General features: G+C 40.3%; 1 protein-coding gene across 2 annotated transcripts in view; it reads left to right on the top strand.

The window, feature by feature from the left end:
• The window catches only part of LOC137796156 (receptor-type tyrosine-protein phosphatase gamma-like), a 377,436-nt gene that overhangs the window by 270,374 nt on the left and 81,962 nt on the right, over positions 1 to 25,100 (top strand). For both annotated transcript variants that reach the window (XM_068593883.1, XM_068593882.1), the window contains exon 6: positions 15,549 to 15,615. In XM_068593883.1, coding sequence (XP_068449984.1) covers positions 15,549 to 15,615 — 67 coding nt within the window. The remainder of the gene's footprint in view (positions 1 to 15,548; positions 15,616 to 25,100) is intronic.

The following is a 25,100-nucleotide window of genomic DNA, read 5'->3' as shown; positions in this document are numbered from 1 at the left end:
AGAACTCTTATTAAAAGACGAGGACCAGGCACATTTGGAAGATTTGCTCTTCATGGTTTGAGAGATCACCCCTAAACTACACTTTCTTCATAATCTGTTTATCATTGTGTTAGTTTAATTGTTGTTTGTGACAACTAAACAAAACACACGGAGTGAGCTTTTACAGTTCTGCCTCGTTATCTTCCAGGGGAAATCTAGGCCATGTGGACACACAGTGCAGCTGTAGGGCTTAGTATTTTGATGTTCTTTTGTGAAAACCTCATTTAACTGAAGTCTTATCAGATGGACGTGAGCTCATTGTGTAAAGTCTGTGGAGGCTCAGCGCACAACGAGAGAAGATATAATGACATATTCTCTATTAATAATTAGCTGTTGCTAAGATTTTAAATTGTGATTAGTTAAAATATTGTCTGGGTTTGACTGAGCACAAATACATTGATCAAAATTGATTTAACAATACGGCTGAGGGTTGCTATTAAACACAATTTACTCTGCATCTTAATTGCTAAAATTAAGCAATTCTTATCATTTAAGTAATAGTTAAATTGTAAATAAATACATAGTACTCCAATACATCATCATAATTGAAATAAAACAACCACATACATACACATATATATGCGTGTGTATGTATATATATATATATATATATATATATATATATATATATATATATATATATATATATATATATATATGTGTGTGTGTGTGTGTGTGTGTGTGTGTGTGTGTGTGTGTGTGTGTGTGTGTGTGTGTGTGTGTATGTGGTTGTTTTATTTTAATTATCCCATTTCATTTATTTACATAAATTTAAACCAATGAAGTGACTCGGAAACATCTATTTCCGAGTCATCTGGTTCCAATGTTTAAGAAGGAGGAGCAGATTTAAGGTCAGAGGTCAGTGTTTGTGTTTGTAAATATCCTCAAAAGGGTGAATTGTAAGTCTCGTCTCTCGCCTCAGTTTGCTTTTAGCTATCTTTTTTTCCTGGAAGCTAAGCCCCTGATGATCAGTGAGGGAGTGGTGTCATATTGTGTGATTATGAGCTGTAAAACCTGTACATCAAGACCAGACTCCTGCCAGAAGTGGTCTCAGGCCTGTTTAGTGGTGCTGTGGGGGGACTGGGATCATTGTCAGCTCTAATACTCTCAATTGGCAGGAATAAAAAGTTAATTTGAGGCCATCGATTACCTAAGTGGGCTCTTACTTGGACCATTAACCCCCCATTAATATTTCCCCTTCCCACTTCAGTCTCTCTCACTCAGTCTGTGTCTTCAGTCTCTCTTTCACTCCCTGGCTATCAGCTGTGTATATGACTTAGGCTGAAGTGGCCCTTATCGTTTTTCCTTTTCAGCGTGACTTGTGAGCATCACAAATCACTGATCTGGTCTTTATAATTTTGATTTGTATCACTTTCATGTGGTCAAAAAACAGATACAGGTCGGTGACCTGACTGAACAGTCATATCGTAATTTATGCGACTTTTACATCCCTCTAGAATAGATCAACATCTGTCACAGCTCCGCTGTGAAGTATTCCCATTATGATTCCTTCACCGCTGACTCCAACTCTGCATCCTCGCACACCTCTGTATAGAAAAAAAAGCTTTTCTCTTTTCTCGTTCTCCTCCCCCTCACCATCTGCTCACATATTGTTCACCCTCCAGAGACTTTGACATTCTTTGTACGTCTCAGAGCCGAGCAGAATTTGTGACTTTGACCGTACTCTTTGGAATAAAAAAGTTTGTTTTCCAACAGATATCCAGACACACATGTCAGACTCATGAAAGCTCTGCTACCTACCATACATGAGCTAATGGTCAAGTGTGGTTTCATTTGATTGGTACTGTTAGCCCCTCATCCCATTTCATTGAATAAAGTCATTTAAATTATATTTACATAACAGATGTAATACAAGATATGAATTTCAATACATGAAGACAAAAACTAATTGGGGTTGTATAAAGTAAATGTATAACAATAGATTAATGAATTCATTATTTTTCTTTTATTATTTCCTTGATGAACTCTTGTGTGGGGAGTTCAAACTGAACTGAAATGTTGACTTTTGGGGGCCAAAAGAGGAAAGTGGAGTACCTGGAAGTGATAATTATCTAAAGGACCATGTGTTGCCAATATAAGGACTAAGCACTTTGAATGGATAGCTTTGCAGCTATAACAAAACAGGGGAGATGACTGGGCAGATGGAGAAATTGCTTAGCCCGAAGCAGCCGATGAAATGGCATGAAAAGACTACTTTACTTTGAAAAGCAGCCAAAAATGCTCCTTTTTACTGAAAGGTAAAATCATACTCGTCCTCCAGCACAGGAGCCACTCTATCTGTTCTTTTTTTTCTCCCTCCCTCCAACAGCATTCTGATTTATGAGATGGTTGTACACACACATTTCCTCTGAACCTGATCATATTGTGCAGTTGCAGCTCACAACCTGAAGATTGATTTGAACCTATGCCCTCAATAACTTGTCTCTCGCAGTTGGATCTCAACTGTGTGCCGGTTCCTATGCAAAGAGGAGTGTGTGTGGGCACCCGCTTTAGAAGTGCATTTTTCTTTATTCATCCAGGTGCCGCTCGCTCACCTGCCCCACTCGCATGCTTCAGTTTGTCTTTGGTGACCTGAGAACACAGACTCAAACTGAGATTGTGTACAGGAGGCACGCCGAATATTTGTGTTTTGAAAGGAAAACACAGGTTGTGGGATGCATGCCAAATTCTAACTCAAATACAGCACCCACATATTCACACACGTCTCTGAAGGTATGTGTGTGTGTGTGTGTGTGTGTGTGTGTGTGTGTGTGTGTGTGTGTGTGTGTGTGTGTGTGTGTGTGTGGGATTGTCCTCGCATGAGTGTGTGTAATTATTTCAATTTACATGAAAGCGTTATCAAGTGTGCAGACATTTTTTTTTTTTGGGGATGCCTATGCTTTTGTAAATACCTTTATTGAGTGTCTATTTGCAGCCAGGTGAGAATCACATCGTCAATTTACCACCGGCAAAGTTGAACATAATGAATTATTATTTATTTAGGTATTTCGACAAAAAAGGTTGGTAGTAACAGTTGTTGCAGTATAATGCGTGGCACAGTATCTGTAGGGTCTAGGTTGTGCATATGTCAAACTCAGGACTACATCCAGGAGAGAGGAGTTTGAGACCCATAAAAAGTACTTCATTATCTTTAGACAACACAATTAGTTGCTAAACGTTTGGCAACAAAACTAGTGGATAAGGTTTAAACAACCACAGTACTTGGTTTGGTTGAGGCAACAAAAGTATTTGGTTAGGTTTAGTAAACAAAAGTTCTTGATTAGGTTTAGTAAACAAAAGTACTTGGTTAGGTTTAGACAACGTCATTACTTGCTAAAAGTGAGGCACCAAAAGTACTTAATAGAGTATCTAATGGGTGACCGGGTCAGGTGCAAGTTGGCTCCAGGCAGCAGGGTGCTTAATGCATTTATATTACTTCAATAGTGTGTTCCTTTATTAAACTGTAGATTGAGCCCCTATATGTGAGAGGAAGGGTATGCAATGTGAACATATTATATAGTGAAATATGACTGTCTACGCATGATTCCTTCACAGAGAGATCATTAGTATCGTACTCCAGTGCACAGTCTATTAGTTACAGTTCTATGGCTCCAATGTTTTCCCAGCATACAGCGCCACGGATGATTTTTTTAATATAACTCCGCAGTTTGAATTGTAATAAGGCTAAATTTAGGCATAATTGAGGGTGGGGCCACTGAGTGACATGTGAGTGCTATGAGGTTGCCACCCACTGGCTCCTTGGATGCGTCACCCAGGCTTCAGCTCCACCAACGACCCACCTCTTTACCTATTTTTAGAGTTTCATCCCTCAAATAGTTTTCTCTCTGTGAGTAAAACAATCGACTATACATTTTAGCTCTGTGAGCCAGTATATGTCTGTTTGTGTGTGGCTCCTGGGCCTGCTTGTGTTGACACTGATGAGTCCTGTTGAGAGAGAAGCTCTCCTTCTGGACTGATGAGCTTAAATGTGTCCTCTCACAAGCTGCACTGTACTACAGCAGCCGCACACACAACACTCCATAGAGACACTACATACTTCATGTGTGTGTTAACTGCTAAGCGGTCGGAGCTTAGCAGTTCCTTTTTTCCCCTTCCATTTTCATTAAACTGGACGAATTACAAAAAACAATTCAACTAGAAATACATATATATTTCTAAACTTTCAATATTGCACTATATTTCTTGACAGTAACAAATATTTTTTTGGTATCCAAAATCTTCAAGCTGTACTCCTGCTCTATATTTGGTGAACCTTGTGTCACAGCACAGATTGCAGTCAAGTGCGCCCTCAGTGCGCCTCCCATGCACACTTTTAGAGCGTCGTGGCGAAGCTCGTCGGGCACACTGTCGCACACAAGCACACAGGGTGGGATGAGCAAGAATATATTATCATACTCCATAGGTGGGAGCGTTGGAGGGTGTTGCAATCATTGCAGATTACATCTAATCCCTTCACCCCTTTTAAACACTGGGCTCAGCCCATGATCATACAGTTTGAGAAGGAAGGGGCTTTCTTATCAAATGCGATCATATTTAAACATATTTCTTCATTTCTAAAATTATTTGAAATGTTTGATTTAGGTTGTTTCACCTGCGAAAATAATTGCTGTCAATATTGGAAGGCAATAGTTACATGACTATTGCTCAAACAGAAAAAAAAATAGAAGGACTCTGAGATTGCAGAGCTCTGTCCAGGCAAATCCCTCCAAAAATGTAATGGGTTCTTGCTTGGATGGTGCTTGACTCTTCCACCAGGTTTCATGAAAATGAGGCCAGTGGATTTTATGTCCTGCTGAAAAAAAAATTGGTGATCACATCCCCATGTCTACTTGTACTGTAATTAAAAATGTGAACCTCCAGGTCAGAAGATTCCTTCCAGAAGCTCCCCAGGGTTTTGGATGAAAACCTGGAGGGAAGACTGAAGTTCCGATCAGGAGGTCCTGAGGAACTTATTAGTGGAGATAATGTGTAATTTGCGAATACATTTTGTCACAATTTTGTTTCACAAAATGATCGTTACTAAATCGCTAACAGTTGAGAATTGTTGTCTTTGCTAGAGGCTCTAGCAACTACAGTTGCTGCACCCTACCAACTGTAGCTTTTCAGCCAATGACACATTATTTGTTGACATACCTCATGGAGAGAGCAACATGTTGCGACACTGTTGACTTAAGGAAAGAAGGAGGATTTTTTCTCCATCATCTCTGACTCCAGGAGTTGCCATGGTGTCTCAAAAAGTGCTGCTGCAGGCTACCGTTAGGCTTCGCTGTGTCGTCTTTGAAGTGTTGGTGGTGGAGAGAAAAAAAACAACTGTGCGATTCCCCAATCCAGCCTTTAAGTTTGAAGTTAAAAATCAAACCCTCATCACAAAGCCTTTTTTGGGGTGCTGGACGGGGGCAATGAACTGCACTTTTGTTCCGCAACTTGTTCTGTTACTTAATTTTTTTGCTAATCCTATTCAAGTACTTTGGTTGTCAAAACCTAAAGTTGTTTTGTTTGAAAGTTGCATTGTCACCTCCCCGATGTGGGAGGTGCAGATTGTCTTAAGCATTAAAATGTTAGTAATAATGTCTGATTAGTTAGTCAGATGATAAGAATCGAAGTGGATGCACCTGCAGTTGTCAGCCACTGAATAGGCAGCAATGTAATCGCTGGGGGGGAAATCCTCACCTCCAATGTATCAATGAAATCATCACATTCGTGTTACAGGACAAATTGGACCATCATCTCGGCTGAACTTGGAAATCACGCTTTATGACCCAGCATTGGATTGCACCGCAGCCTCTGATTGAAATAGATGGCAGTTGCAAACAGCCATTATTGCCTTTTATTTGCTTATTTACGGCACTGCCTGCCCCCACTGTTTTCATCACACTCAGCTAGAGGCAGCAATAAGCAACAGAGCATGGACAGAGGCATAAAAACAGCACTCATGGACTTATCATGATACATTTTGTCTGGAATAACATGTGTGGGCCAAGTCTCTAAAAGTGTGACAGGAAATGTACTGATTTAATGACACGAGTCCGTGCTGCTTATACACACAAAGGTTAAAAAAAAAAAAAAACACTTCTCTGATTACAATACTTCCACACGCTTCAGGTTGAGTAGCCCTCTCGGCCAAAGCTTTGAATATTCGCTCTTGATTGCTACTGAGGCTCTGGAGCCCAGACAATGGTAATCAGGATAATGCTAGTTTTCATATCATGAAAAGGATTTGTGTTTTAATATTATGATGGTTTTGGAAGGCACAGAGAAATTATGTTTTCCTGTCGATAGAGGGGCATCAAATCAAATGAAGCTATGTGTAGTTTAAAAAAGAGTGTACAAACAACATATTTTGTTGTTTGATTCGGTCGACTGTTGTTTGTGAAGCCTCCTTGCCTTAAAGTAAACCCTTACCTCAGAAGAACTTGCGGGTCCTTTTAATTTAACAGTTGTATTGTACAATTGTATAGCGTATACAGTAAATGTAAAACAATGAAAGCAGTGTTTGTTAGCAGTCTCACTTTTGGCAATATTGGTACAAAGGCTTTAGCTTTAAATTAAGGGAATCTTTTTTGTAAGTTACTGAACTGAGCTTAAATATTTATGAACCAGGAAAACCTGGCAGAAAAGGATTCTCACTTCATAGACATTGTATTAGGTGCTCTGTTTCTTAAAAGTATTCAAGGCAAATTACAACAAATTTGTCATATACTTTTAACTTGCACTTTGTTGTACTATGGAAACCAAGTTTCACAAGCACCATTTGACTCCAGTCATGAAATACTGTCAAAAGTTCAAGAGAAACCCATTGGCCTTTCTTTTTTTTTTTTTTATCAAAAAAAGATTAATAGCACGAAGACACCCTGCGTAAGTCTCAGTCCTGAGCGTATTCATTTCTGGACAACCTTGAGAATCATTTGAATTGGTTCCATACTTGAGGGCTTGTTTTTCACATTAAAGGTGGCAATGTCAAAGTGGAGATACTCAGCAGGAGAAAGAACAGCATGATGAAAGGTATGGTTTCAAGACATAGTAGACCTCATACCACTGCAGTCTGCTCTAAATCCAATACCCCCAATGACGGTAATTAGGCCGACACTGCTAAACCACCACTGAGCTGCTTCCAATCCAGCACAGTGCACACCACTTGAGGAAACATTAGCCTCAGCAGTTATGCAGCAGAGCCTAATTCATTAAATTCAGACATTGTGAGACATTCAGTCGTGTGTTAGTAATTTGAGAGGAATTCTTTTCGGTATATTTCATTGCTAAATATTAAATCTATGAAGATTGAGTTTGTCTCTGTGATTATGAGTGATAAAAGACAATGTTACCTTATGCTTTAATATGGCCGTCCCCTACCTGGATGAATTTACGAAACATCGCTCACACTAAATAATCGACTGCCACTGTCATTGGCCTCCACAAAATAAACCCCAAAAACAGGAGCCCTTCATGCTTATTTACAGATTTGATAGTTTTCCGATGCAGGACAACAGCGGCACAGAAACTAAATAATGTCCATGTCTGCAAATGTATAATGCTTTGATGGAGATACTGAGGTATACTGAATACCCTATACAATAACCAGCTTTATGTGCTTGAAAATCAGAGGAACATGTGAAGACATGTTCACTGTAGTGATTACAATAAGCAACAACTAGTTTCAATTGTGTGATATGTGTATAATTACAGTTTACCAAGAAGGAGAACAAGAAGAAATGCGACATCTTTTTAGCCTCTGCTGCAGCCTCTGTATTTAAAGAATCCGGGCAGTGGGCAACTATTGAGCAGTTTAGTCATCCGCTGCCTTGCTCAAGAGCCCAGTCTCTTGAAGCCTGGGTTCAAGAATGGCCACATGGCTGAGTCTCTTGAAGGTTAGGTTTAAAAAAAGGCTGAGTCTCCTGAAGTCCAGGTTTAAGAATGGCTTCAAGCCTCACGCTCAAAAAGCTTTGGTTTCAGAATGGCCACCAGGCCCACTCTCCTAAAGCTTAGGTTTAAGAATGGCTACAAGGCCCACTCTCCTAAAGCTTAGGTTTAAGAATGGCTACAAGGCCCACTCTCCTAAAGCTTAGGTTTAAGAATGGCCACCAGGCCCACTCTCCTGAATCCTTGATCTGGACCTAGCAATAAACGGTAGCTCTAACTGCTCTCGATCCATGGCAGAAAAACACAAAATGCCTACAAGTCTAAATCTAAAAATGACACGAGAAGCCAATATAATTTAGCTTGGCTCTAAAATTAACCGCAAGGACCCTAATTGTTTAGTCTATATTGACATAAGATGACCGGTCGATTGTAGTTTTGCGTGGACAACTTCCAGAAGACTATTATCCTTTTGTCTAGATCTTAGAATGACATGCATGACAGTTCTTCTTGTGTTAGTTCTGACCAGGTAAAGAAAATCAAAACAATGCCAGAGTTCCTTGTCCTCCACTCTCCCTGTCTACTGACGAATTGGTCTTCGATTCAATTAGTAACTCTGCACTCCGACGTGTCTTCTTTGAAATAAGTCCAACAATTACATCCATTATACCATTGATTTATCAGCAGTTAGTGCTGCCAAATGCTAAGAGGGTAGAGTCTCTGTAAGACACTGAAGGAGGTAAAGGAAGTCTGGAGAAAGAGTATACATAGTGAGTGTTTTTGGATGGATGACAGTAGAAGGAGAGGGAGAGAGAGATAGTGAGAGAGAGAGAGAGAGAGAAATATGAGGACATGTCACATTGTACCACGGTATCTTTTTTCGGATTTGTCACTGCAGTGGCCTGTCCCAGGAGAGAAAGAGGGAGATGGAGCTGTGGGGAGGAATGACGAGAGAGAGAGAGAGAGAGAGAGAGAGAGAGAGAGAGAGAGAGAGAGAGAGAGAGAGAGAGAGAGAGCGACGCAGCAGGATTTGAAGGGGGATAAAGGGGTGGATAGAGAAAGAGTAGGACATTGTGATGTGAGGCCCGGTGGCTGAGGATCTCGGGGGACGAGCCTGTGGGCTTTTCAGAGACAAACATTAATAATGAAACGCTAATTCCCTCTGTCCTCCTTTCTTTCTCTCCTCCTCGCTGTCTCTCTGTACGTCATTTTCCATCTGTGTCTCCATGGCCGCCTTTATTTCTCTTAATCTTCTTTCTTTTACACACACACACTTTTTTCCCTCACCCACTTTCTGTCTTGCCTTGTACCAAAAACAAGCTCTTTATTGCAGTTCCAGTTATTAACTTCTGCTATTTGGAATGATTACACAGTGTGTGTGTGTGTGTGTGTGTGTGTGTGTGTGTGTGTGTGTGTGTGTGTGTGTGTGTGTGTGTGTGGATGGGGGTAAGTTAGAAGCTGTGTCTGGCTTTGCCACAATTAAACTTTTTCTCTTCCCCTTAGGTTACTTTATAGTTCAGTGTTTCACTTTCTTCATCAGCTGTGTAAGCTCCACAGGGGGGCGGTCACATAGCGACTAGTGGAGAGAGAATTGTTTTCTGATGGAACACCACCTGGCACCACAGTGGTCACAGTCTTTTGGTGTTTTTTTAGCTGTGCATTACAGTTTAAATACTTCAAACTGCCAACAGGACCCCCCGCTTCTCCTGAAAGAAAGAAACTAAATATTTTACTTACCTAATTTATGTTCGCTCATTTAATTTCAGCTCAGTGTGAGATGTTTTATGTGCGTTTTGTCGTCTTTACTGTCGTGTGAGTTTCTCTCTGTCTTTATGTTTCACAGAGGGTGGGGCTTTGCACCAGACAGCCTTCAAACACTTGTCAGTCTGCCTTCCACCGTTAGAGTGCTGCAGGGACGCTTTTTTTGTAGACTAACCCCAGAAGTTAGCAATGCCGTGGTTCTTTAAACAAAAAGCCAATGGGATTTTTCTATTGGATTTTAGATTATTGCATAGAGTAATCTCTGCGGCAAACACACGTTTATGATACTTTTGTTTTGTGTCATTTCATTTTTTATTACAAAGAACACAACCTTTAAGACTATTGTGTGACTTCAATGAGCAGGAATGGAAAAAGCCACTGGGCTAATTCATGCAGTGTAAAAGGCCAGTGGATTATTGAACATAGCACAAACCACCATAATCACATCACTTTCAGTGACTACTCCCAGCAATCGTCCGGTAATTACCACTTTTGCCACTTACTGGCACTTTAGTTACAGACATAATCAGCGCACCTGCAATTCTTTTGAAAAAAAGAGTGACATTGGGAGAAATTAGTGTAGATATAAATGCTGTTATTCAGGGCACTAGTATCTCTAAAAGTAGCCACAACACTTGTTTTGGTAAAGGCAAGAATATTCTGGAGCATGTCACCTGGTCTTTACCAAAGAAGAAGAGTGAACAGGCAATACCTTTACATTAGATTAGCATGTGCTGCTTTTGTCCAAGGAGAGCTGCTGTTCTGAAGGAAGCAGCAGTTTTCCTGGGTCAACAGCCAAAGCAGAAGTTGGAAGTGAGCAGCAGGCACAGGTCAGGCAGCCAGTTCCCCTGTCACCTCGAGGATGTAACTGCCTCCATAATCATCTTTTGTATGCATCATGGCTCACAGTAATGTGTGTGTCGCAAAGCCATGTGAGTAAATCAAATGAAATGTATTTATTTTTTCCTCCCGATTAAGGAAATTATATCAAATCCCAGAAACCTTAGCCAACGTGTGTCTGTTTCCAAATCCAAGAGAGAAGAGGTTGTGAAGGGTCTAAGGGAGGAAGGGAGGCATGACAGCAGTCTTGGCAGTCTCTAAGCTGTTCATGCAGCATGTTGGATACGGACGCTGGCACTGGCTTTGCTGTAGTTTAGGTTAGTTTGGATTATACGCAAGCAGCTGTTCTCTCTGTCTCAAATGTAGCACCTTTACTGATGACGAAGGAAAACAACGACATTCATATTTGTTTCCGATATGCCAAAGCTTGAATTTGTATTGCAAGTAATTTAAAGTTATCCAACAATGTTTCATGACATTAGGAGTAAATGTTGTTGATTGTAGCTGTACGTCACCACCAGTGGTTGTTGCAACGTTGTAGCAATTTCAGAATGTAAGTATTCATGAAAAATAAAAGTATATCAGTAGTAGTAGTAGCAATAGTCCCAGGGTTTATTCAAGCAGTAGCATGTAGTGAATAGGTTGAGTAGCTGATTTTATTTACAGTATAGCACCTTTCATTTAAGGGAAGATATCGTGTTTTTAAGATTAAAGAACATGTATATTCTCTGCAGTATATGAATGAATGAATGAAATGAATGAAAAGTACTTTATTAATCTCCAAGGAGAAATTTTTTGTCGTACTAGCAGCATCCCAATGCCATAAACTAAGTTAAACACACAGATGATAAAATAAAATAAATAATAACAGGAACAGCGGGTAACAGATGTATGCATAAGTAAGAAATAAGTATAAACATATATATACACATACATGCAAGCAAGCGGAATGGATACATATATATATATATATACATACACCCGCACACATATACATACACACATACATACATATCTACATATGCACATATACACACATACATACATATACACATACATATACATATATACAAACATATACATATACATATATACATACATACACATACCTACACATACACACCCACCCGTGGCCCACGCACATACATGTACACATATATACATACATATCTATATACATACACACGCATACACACATACATACATACACATACATACATATGCATGCATGCATGCATGCATACATACATACATACATACATACACACATGTACACATACATATACACATACACATGTGCAAAACATACACAACAAGCAAAACACAGCAGTGTATTCGGAGGATAAATTAGTGTATTCAGTGTATTCAGTGTATTCAGAGGTTTGATTTAAATTAAATGTAAACTGAAATGTACAAAAAGTGCAAAATGCAAAATATATGTATGCAGCATACATAACATATATACATCAGTATATCTATATACATGTACAGTGTACAGTGTGACTTAGTCCACGGATCTGGACTCAAGGGATTTATTGTGTAGCCTTATGGCCGAGGGTAGGAATGCCTTCCTGTAGCGGTCCTTGTGGCAGCGGAGCGTGATGAGTCTTTTTGAAAAAGTGCTCCGCTGACCCTGCAGGAGCTGGTGGAGAGGGTGGTCCGAGTTGTCTAATATGGACAATAGTTTCTTTAGTGTCCTCCTCTCCACCACCTGTTCCAAATGCTCCTGCTTGCAGCCGATGATGGAGCCGGCTTTCTTAACCAGCTTGTTAAGTCTGTTGGTGTCACCGGCTCCAATGCTGCTCCCCCAGCAGACAATGGCGAAGTACAAGACGCTGGCCACAACCGACTGATAGAACAACTCCAGCATCTTGCTGCACACGTTGAAGGATCGAAGCTTCCTCAGGAAAAAGAGTCGACTCATCCCCTTCTTGTACACAGCGTTGATGTTGGCCTTCCAGTTCAGTCGGCTGTCGATGGAGACACCCAGGTACTTGTACTCCTCCACCATGTCCACGTCCTCTCCCAGGACGCTCAGAGGTCTCGGAGCTGTTGTCTTCCTCCTGAAGTCGACCACCATCTCTCTGGTCTTGCTCACGTTCAGAAGCAGGTGATTCTCACCGGCCCACTCCACAAAGTCACTCACCACTGCTCTGTACTCCTCCTCCCGTCCATCCTTAATACACCCGACCACTGCAGAGTCATCAGAATACTTCTGCAGATGGCATGACCCCGTGTTGTACTGGAAGTCATTGGTGTACAGGGTGAACAGGAAGGGAGACAGAACAGTTCCCTGTGGGGCTCCAACATCACTGACCACCGTTTCAGACAGCACACGGCCCATTCTGACAAACTGTGGTCTGCCTGTGAGGTAGTCAGTGATCCAGGAGATGGTGGACGAGTCTACCCCCACCCCCCGCAGCTTCTCACTCAGTAGCAATGGTTGAATGGTGTTAAATGCACTGGAGAAGTCAAAGAAAGTGACTCTCACAGAGACACCGGTTCCATCCAGGTGCGACTGAGCTCGTTGCAGCAGGTAGATGATGGCGTCATCCACTCCCACATGAGGCTGGTAAGCAAATTGCAGAGGGTCCAGCGACGATTTCACCTGCGGCCTGAGGTGGGCCAAGACCAGTCTCTCCAGCACCTTCATCACGTGGGAAGTGAGGGCAACTGGTCGGTAGTCCTTGAGGCCAGATGGCAACGACTTCTTTGGGACAGGGACCAGGCACGACGTCTTCCACAGCACCGGGACTTCCTCCTGCCTCAGGCTCAGGTTGAAGAGGTGCTGCAGGACACCAGACAGCTGGGTGGCGCAGGTCTTTAGGACCCTGGGGGTGATGCCATCAGGACCTTCCGCCTTGCCCTGTTTGAGTTTCCTCAGCTGTCTTCTCACCTGGTCAGTCGTCACAGAGAGAGGGGGGAGGGGAGGTGGAAGGGTGGAAGAGCCCATTGATGTTGAGGGCTCAGTGATTGTGCAGCTCAGCAGGGGGGGCATAGAGGGTGGTGTTTGGGGGGGGTGTTGGATGGGGGAGACGGAGACGGGCTGTGAACTAAACCTATTGAAGAAACAGTTCAGCTCGTTGGCCCTCTCCAGGGAGCCTCCTGGCTGTCTCCCTCCAACTTTGAAGCCGGTGATTTAGCCAAAATATACACATGTGATACATAAACAATGAGAATACTGATACACTTCGATCCTCGGGAACAAGTACACACCTGAGCTAGTTCACCTCACCGTCCTTCATACGTAATAAGTAGGTCAGAGAGGTAGTGTCGAGCAAGGCTTCTTGAGGTTTATAGATAAGGAGTGACTTTGTATAATTTAATTCTGGAACTAACGGGGAGCCTATGCCCAGATGTGAGAACAGATGTGAGGTATTTCATTGCTTCATGGGATAAGAAACACGTTTACTTTATTAATGAGCAATAGCAAATGTATAAGAGAAAAAATAAGATTGAAGATTGGTTGAATTTTTTGAAAGAAACTATGTACAATAATATTATCTGTAAAAACTCAAACCCATTTAACGCCCACCTTTGACGTCTGAACGATTTATTTCTTCAGAACACGTCACTGTGACTTGAATCACAGGTCATGTTTTTTTCATTCGAGCAGACACAACAAACATAACAAAGGAGACCGATCAGAAAAGACTCAAACTGCCTGAATCCTCTTGAGTCATATGTGGTGTTTTTGAAGGGCATGGTGGATTTTGCCTTCTACACATTGTTTTTATATGCTTTTGTTTTTTATTGATTTCAGTCTCCATGACAGCAATGATGCACTAATTGAAGACAATAAAAAAACACGTTTGTAATTGTGACATCCCACACTCTTGGAGCTCAGACGAAGAGGACTTTCAAGAGCTTGTTGATTGCCGCTGTCTGTTCTTCCTCGTTAGATTGCACCTTTCTCCTCTTCCCTGTGCTTTGCAACTCCTCCCCCCCCTCCCACACACACACACTCCACACCCACCTCGATTATTCCTATCGCCCTCTTCTTTCTTTTGATTTAGAACAGGTGCTGAGAACTGTAATATTGTTATGAGTTGACATCAATCAAGCTTTTTCAACCACACATATTATTCTTTAAAATCAGTGGTTCTCAACCTATTCGAGTCGTGACAGCAACCTGCAAAACATTTTTTTTTTTTTTAGATTTAATGCTTTTTGGTGTCAAAACATTTGTGCATATGATAACTGTAAGCGCCACTGCTAATCAAGTAGGCGTTTGTTTGTTCTATGAAATGAAAGAATGTGAGTAGGGCTATATCGGGAGGTGTGTGAGTAAGTAAGTAAGACGCCGTCCATGAAACTGGAACAGATTGATAGACACGTCGCAGTTTCTTTGCCTATTTACTTTTGGGGTTTTTAATATAACTTTTGGCCCTAACTCCATTACGCCCATTCTAGCACTGAACAGGAAGTGAAGTGACAGTAAATGGGAGAGGGATGAAAACCAGTGCATCAGCGGTTTCTACATGCATCCCCTGCTGATTTTGAGGGATTATTACACATTGAAATAAATGTGAAAAACGAATGCTTTATTTGTGATGACATATTAGTTTTTACAGTTGGCACCCAGGCGTGAAAATGTGATGCGATCCGTCACTTTTTCTCTTCCCCTGACTCCCCCTGACTCCCAGGATACCCCTTCTCACAAAAAATAAGTGCGAATGAAAAGTTTAGATTAGTGGACACTTCATGACCGCAGCAGCTGTCATGAGGTTTATTCACTGCAGCAGCAGAAGGTATAATATACACGTAGTCAGTAACACACAAACACAAAGATATGAAAAAAAGGTAAATCATACAGTTGTTTACATTACAAACATTTACATTTTGAAAATGTTCAAAAATGTTCAAATATTCAATATTTAGAGCCTCTTACTAGAAAAACAACAGAAATGTATCATGTCTGATTTACATTCCAGATCATATGAACAGCATTCTTAACCTTTAATGTCTGCAGCAATGTTTTCTATATATACTAATACTGTGTGATGACCACTGTGTCGTTTTGTGTTCCCCAGGTCGGGGGCAAGGACAATCCTGCTGTGGACCCCATAATCCACGGCCTGAAGGGAGTGGTCCATCATGGTGAGTGGCAGTCCTAGTGCCCTATCACACAATGATATTGTCTCATAAGAGACCCATTAGCCTCTTCCATAAAGACCAATACCAGTTCAGCCACTGGGGGCTAGAAGATGTAGGACACTTCAGCTTTATTGCTGTGTTAAAGCTTCTGTCATCACCCTTGTCGACCTACAATCACACATTCAGTGTTAAAATGTGGATTTAAGTTTGTCATCACTCCAAGATTTCGTTCACTGTATCCGCAGGGACACACACAGTGAGTTTGTCCAGTCAGGCCAGTTTGCAGCTTTTAAACTGCAAAGTCTTGACTCAGCAGGTTAACCTCGTTGACTGGAGTAACTGCTGCTGTCAGCCAATCAGGTTCCAGTATTGTGAGGACTTAAGATTCATTCAGCTTAACTAATTCAATTAAATTTGCTGCTTCATTTATCTGCAAACTATCGCAGCAGAAGAATATTCCTGTCGAGTGCTTTGATATATTTGCAAAATGAACGTCCAAACATGAGTCTGGACAGGCTTTACACACTAATGGGGCGTAGTATCCAAACTGTAAATTTGCTTTGCTAATTTTCTCACTGTGCTCAGGAGTGGAGTGAAATTAGCACAGTAAATTAGTTCTGCTAACAAAGGCCTTATCATTCTAAGCCGTGGTGGCTTCATGGAAGAATTTTCTCGTTTTTGTTCTTTCATTGACTCCAAAAGCAAAGCGAGGTTACATTAAGGTCATGGGAAATTGTGATCAAATGATTTCTGGTAAAAAATTAAAATAAACTTAAATTAAACAAACATGTCACCATATTGTATATCAAATCATTAGTAGTTTATGTATGACAAAATAAATGTCAGCAACATTCCGATTCAATACAATTTTGGTTTTATGTTCAGCCTTATCTGTAAAAAAAAAAAAAAAAAAAAGAGCAAACTGACTAAGTTACTATGAATATACTTGCTTTAGTTGGTTTTTGTTTGTACAATACGGGATTAATACTGTGATAGATGCGCTCACTTTCATTTTCCCTTTCTAATAAAGTGGTTTAGATAATCTGGCTAAACGGTTGCAAATTCTTGACATACATCCATTTTAAAGGCATACGATACGATGACTATTTTGACATTTATACTGCAAACTATATATACTATTTTTTAAATAATTTTCATGACATAATATGTCTTTAATTTACCATGGTCCCCCATCTCACTTACTTTAGTACAGTGGTTCTCAAACTGTGGGGCGCAAAGGTATTACAGGTGGAGCCCGGGGGGTAGATGCAGATTCTTAAAAAAAACAAACCTTTATTAATCTCACAGTGGGGGAATTATTCTCTGCATTTTACCCATCCTTAGTAATTAAGGAGCGTTGTGCTGCTGTGAAGTACTGGGGCTTCAGTGTCTTGCTCAAAGACACTTCAACATGAAACTATGGGGAGAAAACAGGGATCCAACCGGCTTCCTTGGTCATCTTTTTAGCCAAATATTAGTTATTTTTTTGCACATATATAATTTTATTTGCATTGCTTTAACAAAGTGATTGCACATGTTATTAGTTTTTGTCAGATCTGCGATCTGGGATCTGGTTTCCTTTTTTCAATTTTCTTTAATCTATTAATTAAAAAAGCATGAATGGAAGAGTCTCAAAAAGTTGGACCATTTTGTTCCAATGTTGTTGGGGCGGTGAGGCCCGAACATTTTTCTTCCTCCAAAGTGGTTTGAGAAAAAAAAAAAAAAAGAAAAAAAAAGTTTGAGAACCACTGCTTTAGTGGGGATTAAGTAACCCATGAAAGACACACTTTGCACACACGCAAACAAGCATGTGCGTAAGTGATGAATCAAGTCAGCCCGTGTAAATTCTAAACACAACATTTGTGTTACTTGTAATCATGTCTGGTGTGAAAACGCCTCAAATCTTGCACCCAAACATGGCTATGCAGTATCTCAAGGGTCAAAACTGCAGTAGCTGATGTTTGTAAGAACAATAATATCATGAGATGAGTTCAGCTGGGATCCAGTCCCAATGCGTCTTCTAATCAGTTCTACAAAATAGACACTCTGGTTATCAGAACGAGAAGTCAATAAGAATTCAGAACTGGGCGTCTTACGGCTCTCCCAGTCTGTCCTGCGTGAGAGCAATTCAAAATGAAAAATAAATAAGATGCACGCCATAAATGCACACTGCTTTTACTTTGAAGGTGATTTATGTATGTGCGCGTGCTTACGTAGCCTCACCGACAGGCAGTGTTGACGGCTTGTCGACTTGAGCCTGACGTCCAAGCACATATTGGTATGTAGTTTCTGTGCTCAATGAGCAGCGGGTGCTGCCACGATGCCACTCCGCCTCCCAAAGTTCTCACAGGTGGTTAATTGAAAATGAATCACGCAAAGCTCCTGACATGGATCGATCTGAGATGGCAGAGCACTTTAAGTCAGTATCACTTCTGGATCTTTAGTCTTCTCTCAAAGAGTTGTCCACACATGAGGAGACATGCTCAGAAGATTATCAGTGCACTTGTTCAAGCAAACACAGACTGGACTTTTTCTCCCTGAGTAAGAAATACTGAACTGAACTGGAAAACATGAAAAGCACTTATTGCTTTTGTATAAAGTGAATCAATTGCTGGTCTTTAACATACACCTTTAAGGTAAGCAACAGACTGAACATTGATAAAAAAAAAAGGAGTGGCTTGTCCCTCACAGGGACCCTTACTACTGAACAAATTGTTCATGTTGTTCCCTGATAAAATACCAAAAAACTGATTCATATATATGTATGTATTTGCCCAGTCCTACTTTATATAGAACATCAATCTGCTCATCTGCTGACCGTCAATTACAGGAGGCAAAGTGAGTGCCGAGTCACAACATGGGCTGTGCTGTAGAGAAAGTAAATCTGCGCAATAGATACATGTGGGGCAAAAAGTAAATTCAGGCGTCATTTTTATTTACAAGGTCTCTATGAGGCCATAACATGATGTTGTAATCTGCACTGAATAGATGCAAGGAGCCTTTGGTAAAAACATCTGATGTATAATATTTTATCATACTATAACTGCGGGGTACTCTAGCTTTGATTGTACTCCTCATCAAAAAGTCTCAGCCTTTTGCATCATTTAGTGCCTCACATAGAGTATAACAACACAATAATTTAGGACTTCTGGGACAATTCAGTGTTTTTTTTTAATCCCTTCCATAACAAATTAGAAGATTTTACATTGTGTTTTGTTAGCACTGCATGCCCTCAGTCAAAGACAGTTGTCTCCTGCATGCAGCCCTGAAGTGCATCCCTGTCATGATCAAAACATTTATCCTGAAGCAATGTTCTGTCTTGTCCCCCCCAAAGGGCCCCGCTCGCCTCGCAACAACATAACGGCTTCACAGTGAATTTTAGATTTTCAGCATACACAAATAAAACTTTGATAAAACCCCACCGCATGATACTTTATCTCCTGCTCAGCTGTCTTAGAAAAACTACTCTGCCTCCATAATTAATCTTACACAAATACCACTCAAGTTCAATCCAGGCCACATTCCTATCTCTCCCACAGGAAAGGTGGTTGGTTAATTTGCTCTGTCTCCACCACTGCTACTCTATGGAGCAGCGGGTGGTTACATTTTTCACAGTGCTCTCTTCTCTTGTTGCCTGGCTTGTCTAGTGGACACGCACCGCAGGTCTGACTCTTTCGTCTGACTCTTCTGTCTGACTCTTCTGTCTTTGTATCCCATGCCTTGTTGAATTTTACATGAAACCTCGCTGGAACAAATGCCCTCTGACTAGTTAACCAGTGAGCGGCTCGGCACCATCCCTGGGAATTCAGCCCGGTAAAAAGGCTGAGCCTGATTTACATAGCGGACTCATGAAAGGCTTCGGTGGCGAAGAGAGGAGCCCATTGTCTACACAGGGTTTGTCGGGACTTTGGAGGCAGATGTAAAGACTGATAATGATGTGGTGGGATGATGGGAAAGATAAGCTGCAAAGGGAGGAAGACCACAGTGATGGCTCTCTCGTGCTTTTCATTTTAATGTGGATTCCAGTGAATTTTGTATAGAATCTAGATATCGTCACCACTCTTGCAAAGATCATAATCATTGCTATGCAATTGTTCAAACACATATATGTACATATCGTCAATACTCATGAGTTTTTGAAAAGATAGAGTAGATACAAATTGTCACACTTTCTTTCTGGTTAACGTCATTCACAAATAACTTACTTCACAAATGCTCAGTTGTGAATAATCCTAATATCAAAGCAGAAAAAAACGATGTATAGTGTCCTCCAGGTTTGGGCTCAATGCCCCAGGCGAGGTAGTTCCACATATCTCGGGGTCTTATCCATAAGTAAGGGTGAAATGGAGCAGGCCATTTGGTCTAGGGGTTGTGCTGGACCGTCTTGGTGAAGAGGTTTCTGAGCCAGGAAGGTAAAGCTCTGGATTCACCATTCCATCTGCATTCCAACCCTCACCTATGCTAAGAAGCTTTGTGTAGTGGAGTTCGCCAATACAAGTGGCCAAAATGAGCTCCCTTGGTTTGATGGCTTAGCTCAGTCTTAGAGATGAGAAGTTCAGACATCCAGAGCGAGCTCAGAATAGAGCTGCTGTTTTTTTTGCATTGGAAGGGGCCAGATTAGGTGGATCTGGTATCTGAACAGGGTCACCCTTGGACACCTTCTTTTCGAGGTTTTCTAGGCATGTCCAACTGGTGGAAGGCCTCAGGTTAGAACCAGACAGGAGAGATCACATATCTGGCCTGGTTTGGGACACGCTGTTTTCTGATTTGCACGACTTTGCACAACTGTGCAAGTAAAACATAATAATACTTTGAACACATTTGTATGTTATCCCTTATTTTGCATTAATTACATGATCAATATCATTGAGACCTTAATTATCTTTTTTTTACGGTCTTTATTATCCACAGCAAATTATTGTGATACAATATGTTTTTGTAGAGAGAAGCAAATGTCCAAAGCGTTAATTTTTTATGATGAACATGAATATGTTTTATCAAATTCCACCGCCACCTGGAAAGTAGTTATCGAGTTATAGCAAAAGAAATACCCTAAGAAAAAAAAGTTAGTCTTGTTTTTGAAGAAAAGGATGAAGATTCTAAGGAGGGCACATGAGATTTATTCTTAGAAGTGCAGATAGTTTTCTCATCTCATCCAAACTCTTCTAAAACAGCAGGCCTTTCAAGAGTTATCCTCACATTGACATAATACACAGCACAGCTTGAGATGAGGCTTGTTTAAGATGCAGTGCACCAGAAAGTCTCAAGGAAAGGTGTGCTGACCAAACCAAAACCTATAAATAAATGATGTGACCTCTAAAAGCCTACCTGCTATTCCAAAAAAGGATGATCTTAAAAAGTCACAGCATAACTAACTAGCGTTATGCCAAACAGCTCTAGTACACACTAAACGCAAGATAGAAGATGAAAAAAATATGTCATGAGAAAGAAAGGAGGACAGATACATAGATGTGCCTGCCCCAAATTTCGGGAGATCCTATTGAGGAGTGGATGAAAAAGAAGCTTAACATACGAGCACTGCGCAGTGGAGCCACATCAGATCTGATGTGAAAGAGAGCGCTTTGGGATTAAACCGACATCAGCAAAGGAATAGTAGACATACTGGTACAGTAGTAGAGATGGAGAGAAAAAAGAGGGAAACAGAATTTCTCTTCGATTTCCTATAAAAGTGCCACAGGGTAGACACGGTACCTCAAATCAGGAGAAACCACCATAAGCCTTGTACACTCTTTAAAAATTAATTGCCAATTCAGGGTCTCACAGTGCCAAGCCAGTGGAGACTTTGTGCAGTGAGTGAGATAGTGAATTAATGGACTTGTAATATGTGCCGGCAAGGAGGAATCGCTTCAATTCAACAATGTGACACGAGAGCAGCGGGAGCACAGACGCTAGAGTAGATAAACAGAGGGAATGACACAATGCTGACACAGATAGATGTGTAAATATACAGCTATATGTAGCACATTAGCAATGGCCACATAAAAAGCCTATCTTTCTGTACATCTATGACCTGTAATCTGCATTCACTTTTTGTCACAGGTCTGACCTAAACCATTCCAGATCAATGACTCACCTTAACCATTAAAGAACAATGTCTCACCTTAAGTATGAGACATCATTATATAACCTCAACCATTCAAGGTAAATGCCTAACCTCAACCATTCAAGAATGTTGCATAACCTTACCCATTCAAGAACATCGCCTTAGCTTAATAATGAAAGAATATTGCCTCACCTGAAACATTCAAGAATAATGTCTAACCTTAACATTTCAAGAAGAAGCCTAACCTTAACCATTCAAGAATAATCTGCAATGGTTTTAATAAGGACAATTTAAGTTGTCTTTGAATAAGTCCCTTGTGAAGTACTGCGTTTCAAATTCCATTTAAGGTCAACACCAAACCATAACTAGTCAAGGTCAATGACTTACCTTTAATCATTCAAAGTCAGTGCCTGGCTATTTGAGGTCAATACATAAGCTCAACCATCTTGCAAAAGTTCTATAAATTGAGGGATAAAACGTGGAACACTTTATGTCTTGGATTCAAAATACAATGCTAGCTGTCAGAACAATCTGAGTCCATCCGGGCATAACGTCAACACAAACAGCACAAAATACTTGGATGAATATTCCATCAGACTCATTGTTGTTGGATATTGCAGGTTTGCACTAGCCAATCAGTTCCCACTCATGATAATTTAATCGACACAGATAATGTAGCAGTTGCCAAAAGTACACCTACCAACACCTCGGTTTAATTAGCACACAAACAGGCAATTAAATCAACGAGTTCTCAGGACCATTTCTTAATGAACAATTACATTTCAAAGATTGTATTTTCTATCGCACAAAATCACAAATTATGAATTTTCCTCAGAAGGCTTTACAGTCTGTACACGTACAACGTCCTCTGTCCCGGTACCTCACATTGGCACATGAAAAACAACCCCCAAAAGCCCTTTAACGTGGAGAAAAAGGAAGATCCCATTGCAGCATATCTGGGGGCCAGACAACTTGATAACTGAAGACTCTGACTCCCATCCTACTTTGTCAGACTCTATGAACCACAAGTAGCCCTGCATTCAGTGAGCACAGCTCTCTAGTGGGCAAATATAGTACTTTGCACTCTTTTAAGATGTGATGGCGCCTCTGCAATATGACTAATACGACTTTGTAGGTGAGGAGAAGGATTTTAAATGTAATTATTGATTTTACAACAGTGTATCCATCTGCTTACTCCTACTGTGCTGGTACGAATTGCACAAACAAGACATGCTTAATTGTTGTTGTTGCTGTTTCCTCCTGCTTCCAATTTTACAGAATAAATACACCAAAAAGTATTGTTTAGTGTATTTAAATGGATGCAGTGATTAAAAGATGTCTACAGGTGTTTCCAAAACACAGTGTTTATCAGGTGGCTCCTTGGATTACCAACAATATATTAGACCCTAGATACACACTGTTAGCTGCTCTGAAGTCTATACAGAATATACTTTTTTTTGCAATCTTTGCAACATTTTAGGAGGACAATAACTTGAGAAAAAACATTTGAAATGCCTAAACATCTTGGTTATCCCTTTCCCCGCATACTGAGAAAAACAGTTCTTACGTCACAATGTTCGCATTTACCTCGACCATTATGTAAGGAAAGGAAAATCTTGTGAAATAAAACGATTAATCTGTTCAAAACTAAAACCATGGCCAATGTGCTCATGCTGATAGAAATATCATTCATGAACATGAAGCACAAAAAAGTATTCAAACATTGTTGCACAAAGATTTAATAGTAGGTTCAAGCAATTATATTAAATCAAAAAGACAACATTAAAATCGTAATGAATCCTCACAATAAAGCCCAACATTTCCCATCTGTTGAAGACAAGATAGGAAGTCACGAGCTCAGTGTTTTGCAGTAAAAAAAAAAAAAATTGAAATATCTTTGCAAAACACATAACATACCACCTTATTTCATGTGCAGACGTAACACAATGCAGATAAATGAGTCCTTGGTTTGTTATTCTTTAAACAGCCCTCAAACACTTCAGGATTTAGAGCTGAAATATCTCTGCTTGAAAAAAAACACACATCCCTATCCCTGTATGACTTTTAATACTAACTTTCAGAGTTAAAAAATCAAGGATACAGCAGTTATAACTCTACTGTATTCACACCCTTTCATTAAAGATGCTTAATGGTTGTGTGCTCATGGTAACCCAGAGGCAAATAAACACCTAACTCATTCTGACACCACGGCTTATTTTAGGCTGCGAACAGGGGCTGTTTTAGATGGAATATTTATTATTTTCAGCCAGGCATGGAAGTGTAATGCCCTTCCGAAAATGGTCAAAGAGAAAAACTACATGTTCATAATAATTTTCACACTATTTATATCTATTAAGTACGGATGTAGGCCTTATTCGATTACTGATCCTGGAATTATAATACATAATACGTTGTTTTTTACAAGGTATGATGATCAAAAATGTACAATAGTTCACTTCACTCAATTCCCACATGCCGGTGAACAATGCGTATCAATATTACATTACATTCAGAACAACAACAACAATAAGAAAAAGAAAAAAACAACATGACATTTTCACTGACGGACAAAAGAGACTCAAATTATTTAAACGGAAATTTAAACTGCATGGTTTTTCCATAGATTTTGAGATATTTCACTGGCTAACTTTAAAAGCTCTGTGATCATGAATGCAAATAGGATGCATCATCTGGGTATTATGCATATCTAAAACAAAAATGTGACATACCATCCAGTGGATGATATTAGAAAATTGTAGCAAAGTAGGGACAGACACACAAACACTCTCCACTATGAACAATAAATGCACTACATACTCAACCTCCTCAACCCTTACTTGCTAACTCTCTACACAAGGGGAACTCTACTTCCTGCACTGGCACTGAATACAAGCATTGGACATAAACCCTGAGCTGCAGAAATTATATACACAATTCCTTGGATCCTGGTTTGTATGGTTTGACCATTTGTGTAAAATGGGTCAGCATGTAGAATACAATGGTCTTAACGACGTTTAAAATTCAACATATGTGGCTAACAATGATTGTAGTCTTTTATGTTAAGCCCCACCCCTGTTATCCTTCTTCATCTCAAGCTGTCAAATCAGTCGTGGGCACAAGCTTTAAAAATGGATTCAATAGAACAGTCGTAAAAAAAGTAATCATGTTACCAAACATGTTAAATGATGTTCATTTTCTGCAGGAAAAGCAAACCCTCAGGTTGCCTTTTCTGTATTTATCTTGGAAAACAATCTCTTTTTCAGCTGTCTGCCAATTCTGTGATCTCTCCTTGTATTACAGGAGCTTTGGAAACACACTGTAATCTTTAAACTGTCATGTCCTTAAGCTTCTTCAGGAAAAAAAACAACGTTATCAACAGCATATGCACAACATATGTCATTTTTCAATTCTGGCTATATTGACT

The sequence above is a fragment of the Clinocottus analis genome, unplaced genomic scaffold (genome assembly GCF_023055335.1).
Source record: "Clinocottus analis isolate CAN_PGR_092001 unplaced genomic scaffold, fCliAna1.0.p SCAF_3, whole genome shotgun sequence".
NCBI classification, from domain to species: Eukaryota; Metazoa; Chordata; class Actinopteri; order Perciformes; family Cottidae; genus Clinocottus; species Clinocottus analis.
This window is presented reverse-complemented; position numbering and strand designations above follow the sequence as displayed.